This window comes from Halichoerus grypus, chromosome 9 (assembly GCF_964656455.1).
Source record: "Halichoerus grypus chromosome 9, mHalGry1.hap1.1, whole genome shotgun sequence".
Taxonomy (NCBI): Eukaryota; Metazoa; Chordata; class Mammalia; order Carnivora; family Phocidae; genus Halichoerus; species Halichoerus grypus.
Window position 1 is genome coordinate 95,909,505 of NC_135720.1, and position 22,483 is coordinate 95,931,987.

At 36.4% G+C, this 22,483-nt stretch overlaps 1 protein-coding gene across 5 annotated transcripts in view; it reads right to left on the bottom strand.

Annotated features, from left to right (window-relative positions):
- Positions 1-22,483, bottom strand: part of MLIP (muscular LMNA interacting protein) — a 137,708-nt gene that overhangs the window by 94,673 nt on the left and 20,552 nt on the right. For 4 of the 5 annotated variants that reach the window (XM_078055227.1, XM_078055222.1, XM_078055224.1 and 1 more), the window contains exons 4-5: positions 14,341-15,912; positions 2,150-2,221 (exon numbers count right to left, since the gene is read on the bottom strand). In XM_078055227.1, the coding sequence (XP_077911353.1) occupies positions 2,150-2,221; positions 14,341-15,912 (1,644 nt within the window). The remainder of the gene's footprint in view (positions 1-2,149; positions 2,222-14,340; positions 15,913-22,483) is intronic. The other variant, XM_078055223.1, reaches the window with a different exon arrangement.

Here is a 22,483-nt window from a genome sequence, read left to right on the forward strand (position 1 = left end):
CTGATAAAATCTTGAGATAAGACTTTTGTTATTTAAAAATTCTTACAAATTAAAGTTTCTCATGGAGCAATACACAATATGGAAAAGCCAGCAAAAAAAAAAAAAAAAAAGTGATATTATACAAAGGCTCTAAAGAAAAAACAAACATATGTCGTATCTTGTGACCTTCAAACAATTCATATATTTATGGTGTAAAACCAATTTCTCTTAGCCAAGAGACAATTACCCACACTAGTGTTTATGTAATAGTCAATCCTCCCTAGAAAAATACTATTGTAAGTTAGACATCATGATATTTATATTTTGTTGTATTAAAAAATAATAATTTTCCTAAAGAGTCTGTCTTATTCAAAATTTAAAACACAAAACCCTCTCCTATATGCACTTGCATTAGGTTCAATACATAGTGATGTTACCGTATACATTTATGAAATAGGTTTGTGATGATACTGGAAATTAAACTAATGACTCCTCATTTTGAATGACCAACAAATAGATGATGATCTCTAAAATCCATTTACTTGGAAGAGAAGAGAGCTGGTAGACAGAGATTCTGGAACCAATAATGATATCCAGCCTTATCTTTCAAAAGTCTTTCAAGACGAATTAACTCTTATTTTTCTAAATAGAAAACTAATATAGTAGTAGCCCACAGGTACTGGAGAATGTGTTAGGTTAGGTGAGATAAGTGTAATGCAGGGACACCAACAGGCCCCTATTCTCTTTGCCTGGCTGCTGAGGAGGAGATTTCTCCCATTTCTGTAGTCAGACACTGTGACCATATTTCAGAAATATCCATCTGAAATAGGCCGAGGGTCTGCGGTGAGAAAGCTTTGCACTATGACTCAACATAACAACCCCAGATAATAGGAAAAGGGACCACTGGTGAAAGTGTTACTTCCTGCATCCTCCTGAGCCTCCTGAAATCAGTGGTTAGGCCCATCTCATCTTTCCATGAGCTATAAAAGGTAGAAATTCAGAAGAGAAGCTGGAGAAAAGTTGCAGATCTCTCTGCAGTCCAGTGACTCTTCAACCCCCCAGTTGAAAGCATTCACACATATAGAGCACAGACTCTGGACCACATGTAGATAAATCAGTTAGTTATCAGAGATTATAATAAAAGTGATGCTGCCCACTAATACCCACCTGTATGCTACTGAGCATTTCCCACTAATGATTCCTACAGTTTAGACAAGAGATCATGCAAAGATTTTATTTCCCAGATCATACTAAAATAATAAGAAAGTAAATTCATAAACCAGTGGTCAAAATACCACCTGGTTGGCAAACATTAACATTTTGACAAATGATAATAACAATATCTGAAACACTATAATTACACAGAAAAAAAAAGGCTTAATGCGCTGAGATAAATTGCCTAAATAAATATCATAAAAATAACATGAAATGAATAATTTCATCGGCTTGGTAATTGATTTCACTTCGATTCTGATATAATCCTCCATTTGGCCTTCATTTGAACATATGTTAATGTGCTTATTAAACAAGAGGTTTTAATTTAATTTACCTACTGAAGTAGAATCCTGTTATTTTATAATTAATGACTTTTAATAGCAAAGCAAAAATGCCCTAGAAGCATGTGAAAGCAGCTGGGTCACTGGAAGTAATCTCAATCCTCCCTCCTATTCATGGAGGTAGCATCAGTGGCTGGTGAGAATGGACAAAGAGGTTTAGCCCATGCTGGGATCTAAGGGGCCAAACTGGATACTCAGCTAACTTGCTTCTACCCTGCAGAAACCATTACTAGTCACCAAGTCTTGACCAAACTGGCCAGTTGCCCTCATGTAACCCCATTTTGCTTCTACTCTTTTGATCAATGTGAAAAGAGGTGGAAGCTCTTGAATATAACAACCACTTCAAATTCCAAAGGACAGGGATCCATTCAAATCTGAATCAAGTTTCCCAGGCCTGCTTTACAGTGGACTGGACAATTCTAAGCCCATATTGAGCCTCTGGTGATAAATCAATAGCATCTCAAATTCTATTCACCAAGATGCTTTCATCATGTGACCCTAAACTAAGAGCAACATTTTAGTAAAAGCAGAACTTCAAAACAGACATTTTGGAACACATAACAAAAACAACACTAGAAACATAAAATTCCCTCTGCTTTTGAGCCAACACTGACCTTCTGTTCCAAAAGCAATGTGTTTGTAGGGATTGCTGCAAAAGCCTTGTAGCTTGACTTGGTCTTGTATTGCTAGAATGAGTAACCAGAAAGCAAGAGTGGAGATGAAAAGGGGGAAGAATAGAACATAATTTTAGACTAGTTTCTGCCAAGTTAAATGACACGTTATCAAATGAAGAAAACAGTTATTACAACTTGTTTTTGACAGAAAAAAAATTAGCTTACCATGTTAATATTTTATTAGAATGAGAAAAAAAGGAACATCACAGTAAAATATCAGCCTAGGGATTATAGGCAATTATGTGCTATACAGTTTCAGAACTTAAAAACACCCATTTCTACAAAGTTACATATAAATTTCTCATAAGCAGTGTGTCCTTCATAGGAGTACCACTAGTCTATAAATGCGGGTGGGCTTTTTGTTTTGTTTTGTTTTTTTGCTTAATTCTCAAAGGAAAGGGGTTCTTTTTTATAATGCCATAATTAACAAACGTTATGCCAATAAATTTAATTGAACTCTTGATACATTCTCTTGCATCATTCATAAAAACAAGGGTCGGAATACATAAAATTTAGCATCAATGTTTAATAAGTAGCATATTTTGAATAGAAGTTATATCAGCAATTTCACCCCATAATGAAAAAATTCGAAGGCCAAACTTTTGATCTTAAATTCACTTTTAAACTGCATCATCTCCTGCTCTTTCTAATGCAGTGATATTAATGAATCAAATGACAAAACATCCTGAGTTTTAAATAAAACTCAGAATAATGTAGTTCAGTTTTATGGAGTATTTGAAAGAGAGTGTTGAGCATGAAGAAGTTGTATAAATCAGAATACTAGGCATAATGAAAAGCCCAGTTTTGATATTGCTCTGGGTCCCACACTGCTTAACCAAGGTCAAGGCTCCTGATGCTTCAAAAGCCCCTGTCTCAGACAGCTTCCCCAGGGGCCCAGAGCCAGCTAGAAATTGGCACACGACTCCAAGCCCTCTTAGTCCCCTAGGCAGACCACAGGATCAGAGAAGAAGACATGATGGTCAAATAAAATAAAGCCTTGAGTTTTATGGATATAATTGAAGTAATTTTCCATTAAAAATGATGTAAGAAAGGTAAGGTAACACTCTCATTTCCTTAGAACGAAGGTGAGGTAGAGAAAAATCAAAATGCCAGGCCTGGAGGAAAAGTCTCGGGTGCCTTCAAGCCCTTGTTTCTATACTGACCCTCCACTGCTATAGTCCCATACGACATATTTTGGATAAGGACTGAAAATGAAATGCCATCCCTTTGAGGAGAATAACAGCGGGCACTCAGTACTAGGCAAATTATATGCATGGCCTCATTTAATTTCACGGAAGCCCTAGAGCTAAAGAACCAGGCACAGTACGGTCAAGGGACTTGTCCAAGATACACAGCCCATAAAGAACAGAAACAGGTTTAGAACCCAGGCCTGTTTGGATCCAATATCCATGCCTTCTCTACAAGATAATATTTTCTCTCAAAGAATATCTAAGCAGACAAAGAATACCTAAGAGCATATATCACTGATACTCCACAATGGTTTTATGGATACTTCACTGTAATAATAGTTTTAATAATAATAATAGCTAACAATCAATATGAGCCAGGTGCGATTCTAAAAGCCTAATGGGCATTATCTCATTCAATTATCACAACCAACCTATTAGGTAGATTCTATATCATATCCAGTTTACATATGGAAACTAAAGTACACAGATATTAAGTAACTTATCTAAGGCCACTAGGTAGTAAGTCATAGCTGGGACATGGGTGCAGGCAAGCCAGTCAACAACTGTGTACTTATCTACCATAGGCCCTTGCCTCTCATTTCGGGACACACAATCATTTACATTGTTTGTTCTCCTATCCCCAACTGCCCTAAAGTACATAGATGGACAAGCCTGTACAGAGAGATATATTGCTATTGTGAACATAATGCCATAGAATCTTAGAATTAGATGTGATATTGAAGACCATCTCGTTCAACCCCTCATCCAAGACATGAATCTCTCTGATCGATCCTCTGTTCGCCTACCACATGAACACTTGCCTACCTCCCAAGACAACATGTTTAGGCCTAATTGTTAGAAGTGGTAAAAATAAATTCTGTCTTATACTGAGCCAAAATATGCTTCCTGTTAACTTACTCCATTGGTCCTTTCTACCCATCTTGGAATGATGACACATGTGAAGAGCTTGATTCTGCATGATAGTTGTACTGCTGTTTCCACCAAGCCCCTCCTTACTGATCCTCAATGGAAGAATTTCACTATCCTCATCACTTTCTTCTGTCGATATTCCTTTACATATTGAAAAGGTGTGTGTTGGGGTGCTTGGCTCAGTCAGTTAAGCATCTAGCTCTTGATTTCAGCTTGGGTCATGGTCTCAGGGTCATGAAATCAGGCTGTGTCAGGCTCCACACTAAGCAATGGAGCCTGCTTGGGACACTCTCCCTCTCCCTCTGCCCCTCCCACCACTCACACACTCACTCTCTAAATAAATAAATAATAAAATCTTAAAAAAAAAAGTTTATGTTTAACTAGATTTATTTTTAACACAAAGTAGAATATAATCATCACCTTAGGATATCAACAATAAACTCAATACAGTGAAGATGATAATAACTGGAATTGTCTCCTTGGTTTTTGTGGTCAGTTTAGAATATACAGGAGAGTGAAGTTGGAGTCATTTCATATTGTTGGATCACACTGAGTAGAGTATGCTACCACCTAAAATCCCTAATGCTTTCATCTTTTTTTTTTTTAACATTTGTTGAAGTTAAATTCCAACGTAATTATGCTTTTTTTCTCCAGATCCCAAATAGTACTTCAGGCATTACTCTATCCAGTTTCATCTGATTAACTTTGGTTTATTATTGCAAACTATGGAGATAAGAATTTTTATATTATTTCATGAACCATTTTGTTAGGCAAGTCATTTTTATCTTCATTCAAGTCATATACCAAGGATAGGGAGCTCTTGCCTCCTGGGTCCTACCAACCTCGTAGACATCAATCTATCCTGTAAATCTATCTGGATATGACAGTTCAACTAATGGATTCATTCAACAAAACAGTATTGAGTATCTACTTTGTGACCTACATTGCTCTAAGTATTAGAGATTCAGCAGTGAACAAAACATCCAAAGCCTTTACTCTCTAGAGCTTACACCCTAATAAACAGAGACAAACTAAAAGCAAAGAAATAAGAAAGCAAAAGAAAAGTTATAGTGAGATAAATAATTCACAGAAAATTCAAATAGGGTGTTGGAATAGAAATTGACCTCCAGGATGCTTTAGATCGGGCACTTAGAACAAATGTGAGTTCACAGAAATATGTCCTCATGCCTCATATATCTTTCCTTATTCATGATATCATGAAAAACATCACAAAAGCTAGAACTTGGAAGGCAATTCAATAAACATCCGTTGCTTGAAGAAAATGTCTGACTTCCAGTTATAACTGCTTTTGGAAACAATCACAAACTAAGAATATAGGCAATCATTTTCAGAATTTACCTTCCCTTTTTTTGTGAAAAATAAAACATATGGCTCACTTCTTTTTCCAGCAAATCTCCTATTTCCCATCATTTACAATAGAAGTAGAAATTTCATCTGTTTGAGATATAATTTATTATCTAGACCAGGAGATATGAATTTAGAGCATATAGATGTTTCCTTCTACTTCCTCATATATCGGGCTTCATGTGTGTTTAAGACATATGTAGTCTTTCCTTTTCAGTGTAAAAGTCATTCTTGTTGACATTAGAGATATTTTTGGATTCACTGTATTCCTTCAGGTTTCTCTTAACAATATTCTAATTCGGAACATATTTCTTCTTTAGCATTCCAAGGTGTGAAATTGAATTCACTGGTTTCCCTTCCTTGGTTTAAAATTACAAATCACTCTAGTCAAGGTAAGTATAACTTGAATAGTAGGTTGTAGCATTATAGGCTGGAATCACCATCAGCTGATATAGAAGGTAGAACTGACTAGCCTGACCCTGAATCCAGCAAAAAATTCAATGATACTTAGTGTATCTCTCCAATTTGTAATCTATGCTTTTGGTCAACATTCAATAAATATTTCTTTTTCTTTTTCTTTTGAGAGAGAGAGAGAGAGCTCATGGGGCGGGGGGGGGGGGGGGAGTAGAGGGAGAGGGAGAGAGAGAATCTTAAGCAGGCTCCATGATCAGTATGGCGCTCGATCTCATGAGCCTGAGATCATGACCTGAGCCAAAATCAGGAGTCAGGTGCTTAACTGACTGAGCCACCCAGGCATCCCCAATAAATATTTCTTAAATATCCACTACATGACAGGTGCAGGGTAAATTTAGGTTTAGAAAAGGAAATGCTATTTTACTACATAACTTTATCAGAACTAATCCTATTTATAAGTCCTATTTATCCTAGATAATTGCAACATAAATCCTGGTTATGAAGGTGGGGACAGCAACACATCTTTCCCCTTCAGAAAATACTTCTCACCACTATCCTATCTGCTATTGCTGATGCCTAAAATTCTACCACAGGCTCCAGTAACAAAGACCCATGAGATCTTAAGGTAAACTACATTAGTTACCTTGAGAATTAGAAATTTGAACTCATGGTTACACTTTAAGTATCAGTGAAGGGCACAGATTACATGAATAAGAGAGGACCCTGGCAAAGAGCCTCCCTACCACTATGGCCAACTTCTCCTTCCTGATGCATCCATGAGTAGAAATGAAAGCCATTGCTCCAAACATACACTTCTATTCATCAGTGACCATGCATGCAGTGCCTGAGTCAGAATCTCCCTGAGGCAAAAGCTCAACCCAAGCCCTAATTTAACTCACAGAAGGAAATTGCCCAGATACCTCCCTCACATCTGAATGACTGGCAGAGCATAATCTCTATAATGATCCTGAGAACTGAAGCAGTGGGGAAGGGATGGGGGGAAATTTCCCTGAACAACTCTCTTCCTAGGACCCCTCTCCATGGTTGATTAATCTTTTGTGTGTTTCTAGTACTCTAAACATACATATTGTATTACAAAATTTTGACATCCCTATTAGCCTGATAGGTCTTTTAGAGAAGGTATTTTCTATTATTTCCAATATCTTATACCAACCTAGTAAAGAAGAGATACTCAGCAAATATTCGTTGATTTAAAACTGAAGTATTTTATTGAAAATTACAGTAAGATTTAGAGGACATGAAGAAACAAAATTTTAGTTCCTCATCTACTGTTCATGTCTTAGACACATCTGAGTGATTAGAGATCCTCTTCCCCCTTCCAAGTATGCCTTAAAGTCATTTCTAATCTTTCTAATATTAGTTTTCAAAGTCCTTCAGTGATGTGAACTTCCAAGATTTGAACTCATGACCTTGAATCCCTATTTTTTTTTTTAATCCCTTTTTTGAGTTAAACTGCATAAGCCCCTCCTTGAACTAAAATGAAAATACTCCTCAAGGGGTATAAAAAGAAGATTTTGTCAAATACTGACCCTTGAGTGTGAATCACTGCTAAGCTCATTTCAGAAAGGCTAGTTGGAGAGAAAGAAAGGGAATGAGACCCTGAACTGGTTAGTACATAGATGTAAGTGACAGCAGGAATGGGAGAACCTTGGAAAATCTAGAATTTCCACAAAGGCATCAAAAATTCTGTAGAAGAAGTGGAGTACAAAACAATGGGACAAAAAGAAAAAGGAAACAAGAAGATACACATATCTAGTTTCAATTGTTTTATCATTTCACATGTGATTGTCAATGTTTGTTACACTACCTACAAAATATGAACAGATACATGATCTTTACCTTCACCACTAGAACCTCACCAGAGCCATCATCATCACTTGCCTGGATTGTTCCAACAGACTCCTAAGGTTTCCTTACTTCCGCTTTCACTGTTTTAGTCTATTCTTAGCATAGCAGCCAGATAGACATATTGTGCCAATTATCTATTCAAAACCCTCCAATGGCTTCTTACTCAAATTAAAAAGCAAAGACCTCTCAGGCCCCAGCTTGCAGTTACATATCTCTCTGACAACCTCAAATTCCTCCTACTAACTCCACTCTTGCCATACTGACTCCCCTATCTTTGCCAAGCACTCTCTGACATCAGGTATTTTTCCTGACTATACTCTCTCTCTCTTTTTTTTTTTTTTGTTAGTTGTTTATTTATCCAGATGAACTATTCCATAACCCAATATTCGTGTTTCATAGTTCAGGAACAGAGGTCAGTGACAAACTTCAATGGAATTCAACCCAAAGAAATTCTTTATATTCCAAAATCACTTTGCACTCTGAAAGATACCAGCCTTCTTCAGCTCCTCAAAATCTTTCACGGAATCATAATTTCTGTGGAAATCTGCATATGCCTTCTTTCTTGGTTCGGCCACAGCAAACTCATAGAAAGCTGCAACCCCCAGGGATACAGTGAACTCTCCAACAATATGAAATCGCAGGTGTTTGGCCAGAAGGCCTCGCATCTGAGGTTTCGTCAAAGCACTGGAAGTCGTGGTAGTTATTCTCCTCAACACCAACCTCAAACCTAACGTCCTTCCTAACTGATACAGAAATCCTGACTATACTCTCTTAAGGTGCATCACCTCTTTGAGTGTCACCTTCCCAAAGAAACCTATCCTGACCACCCAATATTAATTTGTGACACTATCCCTTACCCCACTATACTTTTCTCCACACCATGTATGACCTTGTAACACACAAGAAAATTTACTTATGGCAGTGGGGAGGTGGTAGTGGTAATTGCTGATTTTTTCTCTTCCACCCAAGAATGTAAACTTTCTGTGAGCATTTTGCAATTTTATTTTGTTGCAACAGCCTCATGACTTTGAAACGTGCCTTGCACATAATAAGCACTCAATGAATGTCTATTGAATGAATGGATGATTAGCTTGAACCACATCGACTATTTTAGCTCATGGAGGTACATTCCATTATTGCTCATTTCCCTAATGACAAGTGGTCAGCAGAAATGGAGAAAATCACATAGAGACTGTTGTCACCAAGTTTTCGGTGTGATGTATTTGGAAATGCTTTGATGCCTTCAAGGAATGAGAGTTTATAAATAAAACACCAACTATAAAAGTTGATGAAATATTAAAATGTTCCCAATTGATTCCCAAGCCATGTGTCCAAATAGCTTTAAGGCCAGGGCAGCATGCCACTGGAGCCCTCAGAGTTAGAAAAAAGCTTCAAACCATCTTCAGTAAGTGGCAAAATGTTTGAAGTTTTGAGGTAATGTCCTCAAATCCCCATGTGGAATATCATGATAATTCACTAGTAGAAAAATTTAAACTATTTTATAAATGAAGACCAAATATTTTGGGAACTCAAATCAACTCCAGGAATTAGTTTTAGGATATTCAGGCTTTCCCAAGGGACAGAAACATCTCAACAATATAGATGTTACTCAAAGAGTACAATGAGCAACCTTCAGGGAGATGCTCATCCTGTCTAGGGCCATAATTATAACGTGAAATAATATTTTAAAACTATAGCTGAAATTGGGGCGCCTGGGTAGCTCGGTTAAGCGACTGCCTTCGGCTCAGGTCATGATCCTGGAGTCTTGGGATCGAGTCCCGCATCGGGCTCCCTGCTCGGCAGGGAGTCTGCTTCTCCCTCTGACCCTCCTCCCTCTCATGCTCTCTGTCTTTCATTCTCTCTCTCTCAAATAAATAAATAAAATCTTTAAAAAAAAAAAAAAACTATATCTGAAATTAAAGTATATCAATTATATCATACTAATGCAAACAGATTCAGAACCTTAAGATTCTATGAAAAAGAAATATCAAATATGCTTCATATCTGAATTTAGCTCAGTATACTCTAGCTGTTCCATTTTATTTCAATATCAAAGGACAGCAGGGCCCACACTTTGAACTAATACCCTTCAAGCATTCATGTTTTAATTTGATGGCCATTTGTATTCTAGGACTTCTTTTCTTTTGGGATCTGGCACTGAGTGAACCTGATCTAAACCTGAAGCTCTTTGACTTCAAAGAGAGCCCTGTGCTTGGATTAGCACCACAGTGGAAGGAGCAAGACAAGAAACAATCCATAGACACATATGAATTCTTTGATATCCCAAAGCTTTTGTCTATTTCCTCTTATCAATCTATGAAATAATCTCAGCAATTCAAACATAACTAGTCAAACATCAAAGGAAACTGGGATAAGATTTACCTATTCCAGCATCCATTTTAATGAATTTTTATACTCAAGTTACAACTCCTGCAAATAATAGTTTGCAATAAAAAAAAAAAAAAAAAAATGTAGGCTGGTTTTTACCTGGAGAGATAATAGCAAGAAGCAAGGAAAAAATAAATATAACTAAGAACAGCATGTCTCAGAGAGCAACTATTTTTGCAGAAGTTATCATAAATTTTGCCCATTATAAGAATCATTTTTTGTTCAAAAAGCAGGTAAAAATAGATATAATTATTCTTCATATTTTCATGTTCATCAAATTTATAATGCACTTCTATAAGCTGAATTTTTTAACTTGGAAATTAAAAAAATAAAACAAACAATAAAGCAAATGCTGAAAATTCTTCAATATTGGGAGCAGTAAGTGAGCTGGGGGAGAACAGATCTTCAACAAACTTGATTTCAGGACAAAAAAAGACCTTGACTTGATCAAAAGCCCTCTGGGCTCTTCAACTCTCCAAAAACAGGACAAAATGTGAACAAAGCAGAGTGAACCACAAACAGAAATACTTTGAAGAAGACTCTGGAGGAGTAAAATCTCTTTTCACAAAGGTAATGAATAATTTAATCTTACGGCATTATGGTTTAAGAAATAATTGTTAATAAATTCAGGAGACAGTGATGTTTACATCAGCAGTTTGTTTTTAATATACCACAAACGAATTCCATAATCACAACACATATGTGTTGAAAAGATAACCACCAGGTCATTTTACCTCAAATAAATAAGATTTTTAAATTTAGAATTATAGAAAATGTTAGATTTTCTCCATCCCATTTGCTTTGAAAGTTTAAAATACAAGGACTTAATAATCTCTAAAAATACATTTTTAAATGACCCAAACATTATAGAAATTGATAATTCTGACTATTCCATAATGATGATTTCCTTCATAAGAATTATTAAATCAGGCTAAAATGATAATTAATATGAGTTATTGCTTTTGTGTTTGGTATTGCTTTTGTGTTTTGGACAATAGTCCATTTGGTATAATATGGAGAAAATATTACCAAGTTTATATGGTCATAAAAAGTAACTGAATAGTCTCTTTTAATTAATTTTTAACTACTTTGTATATTTTGTATAGGATTGTTCTTATCTCACAGAAAGCATGTGATATCTGTTAAAATAATTATTATTACAGTTATCACTATTTGATGATAAGACCAATTTTTTTATGTCTCCACATATACTCCTCTGGGTTCATCTTCTATAAATTTGGTCAGGTTATTTACTGTTTCTGAACTTCTAGCTCCTTCCCTCTTCATTAAGCTAAATCCTAAACATTTCCAACAGACCTGATATTTATTATGACTTCCCTCACTAGCCATACCCCATAATATTTCTATTATATTGAATTCAGTGAATAATTATAATCATCTGTATTTTACTATGTTACTATTGCCTTATACTTGTTTTCTAGTTTTATTATAGATTTAATAACCCTATATAGCTTCTTCACATTATGTATATGTATATTTTCTTCTGCTGAAAAAAAATTATTTTTTTAAAGACAAAGAATTACTGCTTACTTTCCTTAAAACATACATACACACAAACACACATCCAAAAAAAAGCTGATATAGTGGTGGGCATACGGCAGGTGTTTTCTGCATGCTTGTTAAGTTGAATTGTATGACAACATCATTAACAAGATCATGTGGGCTGTTTATCTTTCCCATCTTAACTTCATCATTCAAACAGTAACAGAGTTGAACACAATCTCCATGGACGTTGGAAGCTCTCAAACTGTGTTATTTCAATGCACTGAACTAAAAATCCCAGTCCCCTCCTAACACAGACACTTTCATAATTTTATTTTATTTATACAACAATAACCAAATTCTGGTTCTACAGGATCCACACACTAATTATTTGAGAATAGTTGGGAAGCTGGTATGCTCTAGAGCAGAGTTGCCCTTCTACCAGGAAAAATGATCTCTATGAATCACACCTTCAAATATTTTCCTTCTCATATTAAAATAAATGCCAGTCTCCAGAGTACAGGGGGTTTTTTAAGTGTTTTCATTTGAATATAGTTGACACACAATGTTACATTAGTTTCAGGTATACAACATGGTCTTCAACATCTCTGTCATGCCGTGCCTACCACAAGTGTAGCTACCATCTGTCACCAAAAAACATTATTACAATACCATTGACTATATTTTCTATGCTGTACCTTTTATTCTCATGATTTAATCATTCTATAACTGGAATCCTGTATCTCCCACACCTCTTCACCCATTGTGCCCATCCTCCTCTCCCCTTCCATCTGGCAACCATCAGTTTGTTCTCTGTTCGCAGGTTTGATTCTTTTTGTTTGTTTCTCTCTTCATTTCTTTTGCTTTTTAGATTCTACATATGAATGAAACCATATGGTATCTCTCTTTCTCAGTCTGACTTATTTCACTTAGCATAATACCCTATAGGTCCATCCATGTTGTTGCAAATGGCAAGATCTCATGCTTTTTTATGGCTACATAATATTCTTCTCTCTCTCTCTCTCTCTCTCTCTCTCTCTCTGTGTGTGTGTGTGTGTGTGTGTGTGTGTTACACCTTCACACATTCATCTGTTGATGGACACTTAGGGTGCTTCCATATTTTGGCTACTATAAATAATGCTGCAATAAATATAGGGGTGCCTCTATCTTTCTGAATTAGCATTTTTGTTTTCATTGGGTAAATATCCAGTAGTGGAATTATTGGATTATATGGTATTTTTATTTTTAACTTTTTGAGGAACCTCCATACTATTTTCCACAGTGGCTGTATCAATTTATATTCCCACCAACAGTGCATGGTACCATATTGTTTCACTTATATGTGGAATCTCAAAACAAAGCAAAAGAAAAGACAAACAAAAAACCAGATTCTTAAATACAGAGAAGAAACTGGTGGTTGTCAGAGGGGAGGTGAAGTATAAACTTCCAGTTATAAAATATGTAAGCCACAGAGATGAAAGTACAGCATAGAAAATAATATTTTAATAGTATTACATGGTAACTACACTTATCACGGTGAGCACTGAGCAAAGCATAAAATTGTTGAATCAATTTGTTGTACAGCTGAAGCTAATATAACATTGTACATTGATTATACTCCAATAATAAAAGAATAAAATAAAATAAAATAAAATAAAAATAATAAGTAAATAAATAAATGCCAATGTCACATTCTTGCTCACTGGGTTGCTTCAGAGCATTTAGAAGTCAGTATTTCTCCTCTCTCAATTCTATTTCCTCATACCCAGCCTATCCACCCTTTCTGTTTTTCATAATTCCTAAGTATTTAGTGTTCAAAATAATATATATATAATATTCACATATAAAAGAAACTTCTATTCCTTTTTGCCCTATATGTATATAGCTAAATCCATATTCGTATGGATTTGAGGAGGTATGAGGAACAGTAATCAACTTGGTAAAAAGGGAAAAATTGATAATGATAAATGAATGCCAACAAAGGAAATAGAAAGTTTTCAACTTGCCTTGGCAATAATATCAACTTAGATCTAGATAATATTCCATTTTACACTGCTCCCAACTACTATTCTATCAGTATAGAATATTTTGTTGGACAATAGGGTCCATGTAATTAAATAATCAGAAAGGTATGATATTCTCAAATCTAAACTCTCTGCTTTAAATCCCATCTTTGTGATCAATGATATAATTCATATTATGCCTGAAAAAAAACTGCCCTTGGACTCAAGATACAAGAAGTTGCCATAACAGGAGGATTTGCAAAATCAAAGCTTTTTACCAAAACATGCACATTTTTAGATAGATTATAATTCACTTCCACATTCAAATATACCAAATCCTAGCCCCACTTACACTTTCTATAACTCCGTGTAGGAGCAAAATTAATATCATAGTTATTTTTCCCCTGGAAAAAAAGATTCTCCCGTATTTCAAAATAAACATGCACCATGCAACGTGCCAAAAAAATACCTTGGGTTTCTTATTTTCAGGGTCTGTTGACATGGACAATGCACAGGGTGAAATCAGCTCCTTGGTTCTTGTTAGAGAGATGGGAGGTGATGGGGTTGAAACAGATGACCTGTGGTTGGATATTGAGCTTTCAGATTTTCCAAGTCTTGAAGGCAAGGTGCCACTGCCAGAATTTGGGTACAGTGTTGAGGGATGGAGCTGGAGCACCTGGGTAGGCAGATTAGCATGAGGGAGAGCGGAGGACCCCAATTTGGAAAGAGAGGCAGAGCTAGCACTGAAGACAGGGGGTGAAGGAAGAGTTGAAGGATTCTGCCCCTGGTCAGCTAGCTGTGGGGTTGTTCTCTTGGATCTGTTTATCAGGTTTGAAAGAGCTGGGGAAGGATGGAAACATTTCTCTGGAGAGGGGAACATGGCCCTTTGATTAATGGGAGGAGATAGAGAAGATAATGCAGAGGAGGCTGATGTAGGATGTATGTGAATATTCCTGGGCTTTTCTGGACCTCTGAGGTCAACATCCTGTTTGCCCTTCAAAGAAAGAGAAGGAACACTTGGTGGAACAGGAGGAAGACCTGCAGAACTCAATGTATCAGTCTGTAGCAGGGAGAGTGTTGGGTTACTCTTCAAAGAAGTGGGTGATGTTTTCTCTACATTCAAAGAAATAAGGCTACTATCGACATGTTTTGTGGGAGAGAGGGAGCATGCCTGAGAAAGGGGAGCAGATTTGGCAAAAAAAGGTAAGTGAAAGGATTGCTGGCTAAGTTCAGAAACCTGATGTTCCCTTTGCTCTGGAGACCCTGCCCTCAGGGAGCAACTAGAGAGAGATTTCTTAGGTGTGGGTGGGGTTTGTTTTGCTTTTTGATCGAGTGTGAGTGTGGAAGAAGCCAAGGAGTTGAGAGAGAAAGTGGGACAGGATGCAGGGGAAAAGCGTCTTTGGTGAGAAGGGTTTGACTTGAGCATGGCAGTGAGAAGGGAGAGCCGGGAAGGCACTGGGGATTTCACCCCTGACTTTGAGAGATTTCCAGTAGATGACACTTGGCTACAGATAGTGGAAGAAGAGCCATGGAAAGAGGAGGTAAACTGTTTGGGACTTGGAGAGAGCGAATGTGTGACAATACGGACTGGTATGTACGAGCCCGAATTCGACTTCACAGAAGCACTGGAGGATGGTGAAGGAGAAGTGGTTCTCGGGCTTTCTCTGGGGCTAAGGACATGCGAGGTGAAAGCTGTTGTCTTCTTCAGAACTTCAGATGCCAGTCCAGGTTTCTGATCTGCTGCTCTTGGACTGGATAAATTAGAAACTGATAACTGAGTGGAATGGGGAAACTGTGACGTCGAGGAGGTGCCCTTCGATGCAAAAAAGGGTGAAGAGTGAGCAGAAGTTTGAAAATACGTAGTTGTTTCTTCCACCAAGGCCCCACTGACATCCAGCCTCCTAGTGTGGAACTCCTCTAGCACAGAGGCTCCGTCGAGGTTAACTGGGTCAGGTGGCGTTTTCTGATTAGTTGGAGAAACAAAGGAGAAAGCAGGTGGTTTACAGGCAAGCTGCTCAGAGGTAGTGGGAGAAGAAGTTAACTAGAGGAAAGAGAAATAGACAGATTGTAATAGGACATTATTTGTGAAATGATCACAATATTCTTGTTGCTTGTGTGATTCTGCAAACAGTCCTTCTATTAGTTCACACAAAACAGGCACCTTAAACCTCCATAAAAATGGAAGAAATTCTGTTGTGCTAATGAGACATTGCTTTAAATTTGAAATAAAATATAAACAAATTGTGAAGTATTATATATTATACCTCATTTATTCCCTGGAAGAACATCAATATAGAATTGTATATGCATGTTTCCATTTGGAAAATAATTCACTGACAAAATCTAAAATAGTTATCTTAATTTGGAATTGTGTGACTTGAAAAGATTTAAATCACTATCAATATAAGTTCAATTCACATTGGAAAATGAGATAGATTTTCTTCCATTGTAAAAATATAATAGTACAATAATATGACTACAATAATATAATGACTATAATCCTTAAAAAATCTAACACACTTCAAGTGTTTAAAATTTTAAAAACTTAAAGTACTCCTACTATTGCACAGCTGCAAAAAAATGACCAGAATTCAAAAGATGCAGCACCCAACATCAACATAATTGACATCAACAATGATAAATTAAGAGATTGAAAGCAAAGTTTGAAATACAGAGCACGTTTTAATTTATGAAAAACATGTCACTAATTATTTGCCAGAATGAACATTTAATAAATGATTTGGATTATGCTGGGAAAGGTAGATATGCTTTCAGATCAAAAGAAAAGAGTACTTTACAAATGTAATCTGCCTGAAACAATGCAACCCACCAACCCCCAACAAATTTAAAAAAAAAGAAAGAAAGATGAAAGAAAGAAAGGAAGGAAGGGAGGAAGGAAGGAAGGAAGAGAAAGAAAGAAAGAAAAAAGAAAGAAAGAAAGAAAGGAAGGAAGGAAGGAAGGAAGGAAGGAAGGAAGGAAGGAAGGAAGGAAGGAAGAAAAGAAAGAAAGAAAGAAAGAAAAAAAGAAAGAAAGAAAGAAAGAAAGAAAGAAAGAAAGAAAGAAAGAAAGAAAAATATCTGGGTGTATGTATTCTTGTGCTATTTTAAAAATCATCCCAGTACTTTAAGACAAATACTAAAATTAAAAATGATTCAAAAACCAAATCTTTAAAGAGAGGTCTCCCTAAAAAATTATTGATTTGATTCTATCAACTCATAAGAGATTTTAGGGAATATCAGTTAATCAAAATGTTAATATTTATTATGTGATATTATATTATTATGTTACATATATATTTATTTACTTATTTATTTATATTTATATATATGGCCTTACATAGCAGGCAAATGTATGACCATAACAATTAAACTTAGCAAAAGCTTGGTTTACAAATTCAGTAAATGATATTTCTTGATTTTTGCTTTGTAACATGTTAACAAGGTGTCCATCAGATCTATTGCAAAGATTTTCATATCATCTAATCTTGAGTTCTGAAAACATTTAAAGCTGATAAATGCAAACAACTTATCCTAAACTTCTAAGTTTCAAGTAAACATATCCAAAATAGTCCTTTCTTTTTATGTGCAAATTCATATGTGTATTTGCAATACAGAATTCTTGCTACACAATTAATATTTGAATACACTGGCATTACCCAAAATATCTGAAAATCAGGGATAATTGAAAATCAAGCAGAATTCAATCAAATTGAGAAAGTTTAATAATTCCCTCACATAAGCTTTACTTAGAAACAATTCTGCTTAGCCAGTGTTCATATAACTGATTCATGTAATTAGACATAAATGAAAGGTCTTCTCTGATTGTTTCCACTGACTGGTCTCTTCTCACAAAAGGAATGAAGCAATTTCAAGGCTATGTAGGGTGTCTTTGCATATTATGTTATAGCTTTTGGTAAAGAATTTTGTAAATTAATGATAACGGCCACAGAAATCTCATTACCTTTTAAGTCATATTTCCAGGTAACTTCAATATATATAGCAAATTTATTAATTCATCCAGATTATCCATGAAGTTATCATGTTAAAATCATAGGGCTATAATTCTACTATGCTGAGTCATATTTTACCTAAATAATTCCATTTATTGTACTTTGGAATAGTTAATTATTGAAGAATTTCTAAGAGACTCTGAAAAGTCTAAAAATGTTTATTATGTTTGTATTAACCTACATATATTTTTATTATATTTTCCTATTCAGTATATTAACAAGTATTTGCAATATATCTGTTTCTAATTCGCAAATACATCTAGATGTTATCCTAATTTATACTAATAAAAAATGTGGCACTATGCTTTTATAAAATTCCCAGGTGTGAAGAATGCGTTTCTTAATGAAAAAAGATTCATTTTCTTAAATTCCTCTCAATAGGTTTAAAAAAAAGTGGAACGGATGTACAGACATGAATAACTTTGTGCAGAAAGAAAAAATGGGTATCTGTCAAATGCTCAGTCATCTCAGAATAGATTCTTCATTCACTTCTACACTATAAATCCCTTACCAGTGATAACAAACTTCTCTATTGACATCTACACATTTCTACCCCTTCATCCTCTCCCATTAATAACCTCTTGTTCTGTTTCTAGGTTTGTCAATGATGCTCTAATTCCTTCTCCTCAAGGTTCTCTATTTTCTCCATCATTTATTTCTGAATTGATTTTTGTTGATTCCTTTGCTTTAAATACCTCTCCAGAGCTACCCCGATTATGTTCTCCAATCATCAGCCTTCTTCTGATTCCTTGAGTCCCCCTTACCACACACATGCTCCAAAGTTATTTTCAAAACTCTCTTCTCCTAGGAAAACTATCCTGAATTCTGGAATACATTCATAATAATATCAGTAAGAGAGGATGCTTGCAGTGTTCTGCTGTCATCAAGTAGACAATCTTAACGCAAAATCCCCTCTTGGATACTATATAACAGAGGCCATCAATTATTCTAATAACTAATCTCTGTTGTGGAGCTGCCTTGTAATTTTAGTCAACCTAAAATTAACTATTCATATACATATTCAATTTTTCCTAATTAGTATTAGATTCCAAAGCATCTGAATAAAAGCCAAAGTGATTGATCTGCTATCTGAATAGTTCCCAAGATTTGGAAAACACAAGATATTGATCCATACAGTTGAGCTCTTCCTCCTGAATCTGCACAGTCATGCAAGGCAGAAACTCTAGATTCCTTTTTGTCCTCATATGCAATCATTACATTACAACAGCTTTGCCTCCTAAACTTACCTATTTAGGGGTTTTCTCACTGATGAACACTTGTAATGTCACAGGACAGATACATTCTCAGCCTTTCAAAGATGAACAATTTAAATAATATTTCTAGCATTCCTACTTCTAGTTGCACCCCATTTAACCTATCATTGGAGTGACTTTTTAAAATCTAATCAAAGCACAGCTATGCTTAAGATGTCATCAATATTTTGTCCATGTATAATGTGAACTAAATATCTTTCCTTCATGACAGAGTCCCTCTCTTGCTGTCCTGTCCCAACTCCCTCACCCCCTACTATTTTGCATTTTAGGTTTTAGAAGTACTTTGTTCAATCTCAACTTTCTTGCCAGCATTGTCAACATTCTAGTTATTTTGTTCTTTTGTTCTATTTTGCCAAATCTTCATTCTTAAATCAATATCCCTAACTGCCATTATGCTCTGAGACCCTTAAAGTCTACTTAAAACTGCTATAAAAAATAATAATGATGACAGAGGACTTCCTGGGAAGATGGTGGAGTAAGAGGATCCTAGGCCCACCTCATCCCATGGATATATCTAGATAACACCCACATCAGTGTCAACAACCCAGAAAAAGACCCAAAGACGATCAGAACAGATTCTTCACAGCTAAATGTAGAGAAGAGGTCACACCAAAGAGGGTAGGAAGGGTAGAGACACAGGAGCAAACTGACCCAGGGGGCTGTCCTTAGGAGGGAGGAACACCCCAGGTGCTAGGAAGGGGGGAGGAGCAGACCCCATACCAGGCACCCCAGGCATAGGGGACTTACACTGGGAAGACAAATACCCATAACATCTGGCTTTGAAAACCAGAGGAACCTAACTTCAGGAGTTCTTACAATCAGTGGAGCTTAACACCTGGAACTTTAAAAATCAGTAGGCTCATCTCTGGGAGAGCTGGAGAGCAATAGGAAACTGAGTTCTCACCCTTAAAGAGACAGCACAACAAATAACCCTGCTGAGATACAGCATAGACCAGCAGTTTGAAAAATGCCTGGGGAATACCGGAGAGAGATTTGTTTATTAATCTCAGAGGGTGTGCTGGAGGGGCAGGGATCTTTAAGTTATATCTCCAAGAACAAAAGAGCTAGTGGGTACCATCCCCCCCCAATCTACATACACCGACATCTGTGGGAACCAAAATAGCACCAACACTACCCACCTAGCTCGGTAACAGCATGCCCCACCCTCATGCTCTTCTGCAGACCCACCCCATCCAACATGCCCTTGACAGGAGTTCATCCAAAGCCATGCCATAAGTGTGGCAGTGTGCAAGCAGCCTTTTAAGGGGCCAGCACCACCTCAAAATGTCTCCTGCCCCAGTGAGAGGGGAAGAAAATCACACATACCAGTTCAAGTATGGCTGCAGCAGTGGGCTGGGAGCAGATATCATCTCTGACTGCAAGCCCCACCCACCAACAAAAGCTTCAGAGGGGACAACACAGGGATAACACACTGCAGTTCTGTGGCACCACAGCTCCCGAAAATGCCTGGTCTGACTCAACTCAAGCCCAAGGCAGCTCCAGACTGACCCACTAACAACACAGGGACCAAACCCTGCCCACAACATGCAAAGAGAGACATTGCAGATGACTTGGCTGAAGACAAATGAAGCTCAGCCACAACAATAGAGTACATGCAACATATATAAGAGACAACCCCAAGAGCCAGTTTCTGGTGAACATGGGACATTGCACTGTAGGACACTACAGGACCTCCTTTTCTTAAGACCACTACTTTCAAGAGCAGGAGAAATAGCTGACTTCCCTAACACATGCAAACAGACACAGAGAGTTAGATAAAATGAGGAGACAGAGGAATACGTCCCAAATGAAAGAACAGGACAAAATCACAGCAAGAGAGCTAAACAAAACAGGTAAGTAACATGCCTGATTGAGAATTTAAAATAATGGTCTTAAAAATATTCACTGGACTTGAGAAAAGAATAGAAGATCTCAGTGAGACTCTCAACAAAGAGACAGAAAACATTAACAACCAATCAGAGATAAATAACTCAATAACTGTAATTGAAAATACACTACAGGGAATAGGTAGTAGACAGGAAGAAGCAGAAAAACAGATCAGCAACCTGGAGGAGAGAGTAATCGAAATCAATCAAGCTGACGAAGAGAGAGAAAAAATAATAATAAATGAAAGTAGATTAAGGGAACTCAGCAATACCATCAACCATAATGATATTCACATTATAGGGATCCCAGAAGAAGAAAGGGAAAAGGGGGAAGAAAATTATCTTGAAGAAATAATAGCTGAAAACTTCCTGAATCTGGGGAAGGAAACAAAATCCAGATCCAGGAGACACAGAGAGCCCCCCAAAAAAATCAACCCAAGGAGATATATACCAAGACACATAGCAATTAAAATGGCAAAAAGTAGTGATAAAGAGAGAATTTAAAAAGGAGCAAGAAAAAAGAAAACAGTTACATATGAGGGAAACCTTATAAGGCTATCAGCTGATTTTTCAGCAGAAACTTTGCAGGCCAAAAGAGAGTGGCAGAAAGAAAAAACCTACAACCAAGAATTCTCTATCTAGCTAGGCTATCATTCAGATTAAATAGATAAAGAGTTTCCCAGATGAACCAAAGTTAAAAGGAATTCATCATGACTAAACCAGCCTTCGAAGAAATGACAAAGGGACTCTGACTGGAAAGGAAAGACCATAAATAGGAGTAAGAAAAGTTGGAAACACAAAAGTAGTAAAATGAAGTATATCTATAAAAATCAGACAAGGGATTCACAGAATAAAAGTATGTAAAGTATGATGCCATAAACCTAAAATTTGTGTGTTGGTTGGGGGAGAAGAGGAGTAATAATTTAGTGCTTTTAGAATGGGTGCAAACTTAAGCCTCTGTCAAATTAATATAGACTGCTATATGTATAAGAATCCTAATGGATTCTATATAACCACAAATCAAAAACTGGTAATAGATATGAAAAATAAATAAAGAGAAGGGAATCCAAGTATATCACTAAAGAAAACTAGCAAACTATGAGAGAAGAGAACAAGGGAAGAAAGGAACAGATAAGAACTACAAAAACAACCATAAAACAAGTAACAAATGGCAATGAGTACATACCTATCAATAATTATTTTGAATGTAAATAGACTAAACACTCCAATCAAAAGACATAGGATGATGGAATGGATAAAAAACCAAGACTCATCAATATGCTTCCTACAAGAGACTCATTTTATACCTAAAGATACCTAGGGATTGAAAGTGAAGGGATGGAAAAGCATTTATCATGCAAATGGAAGTGAAGAAAGCTGGAGTAGCAATACTTATATCAGACAAAATAGACATTAAAACAAAGACTGTAACAAGAGACAAA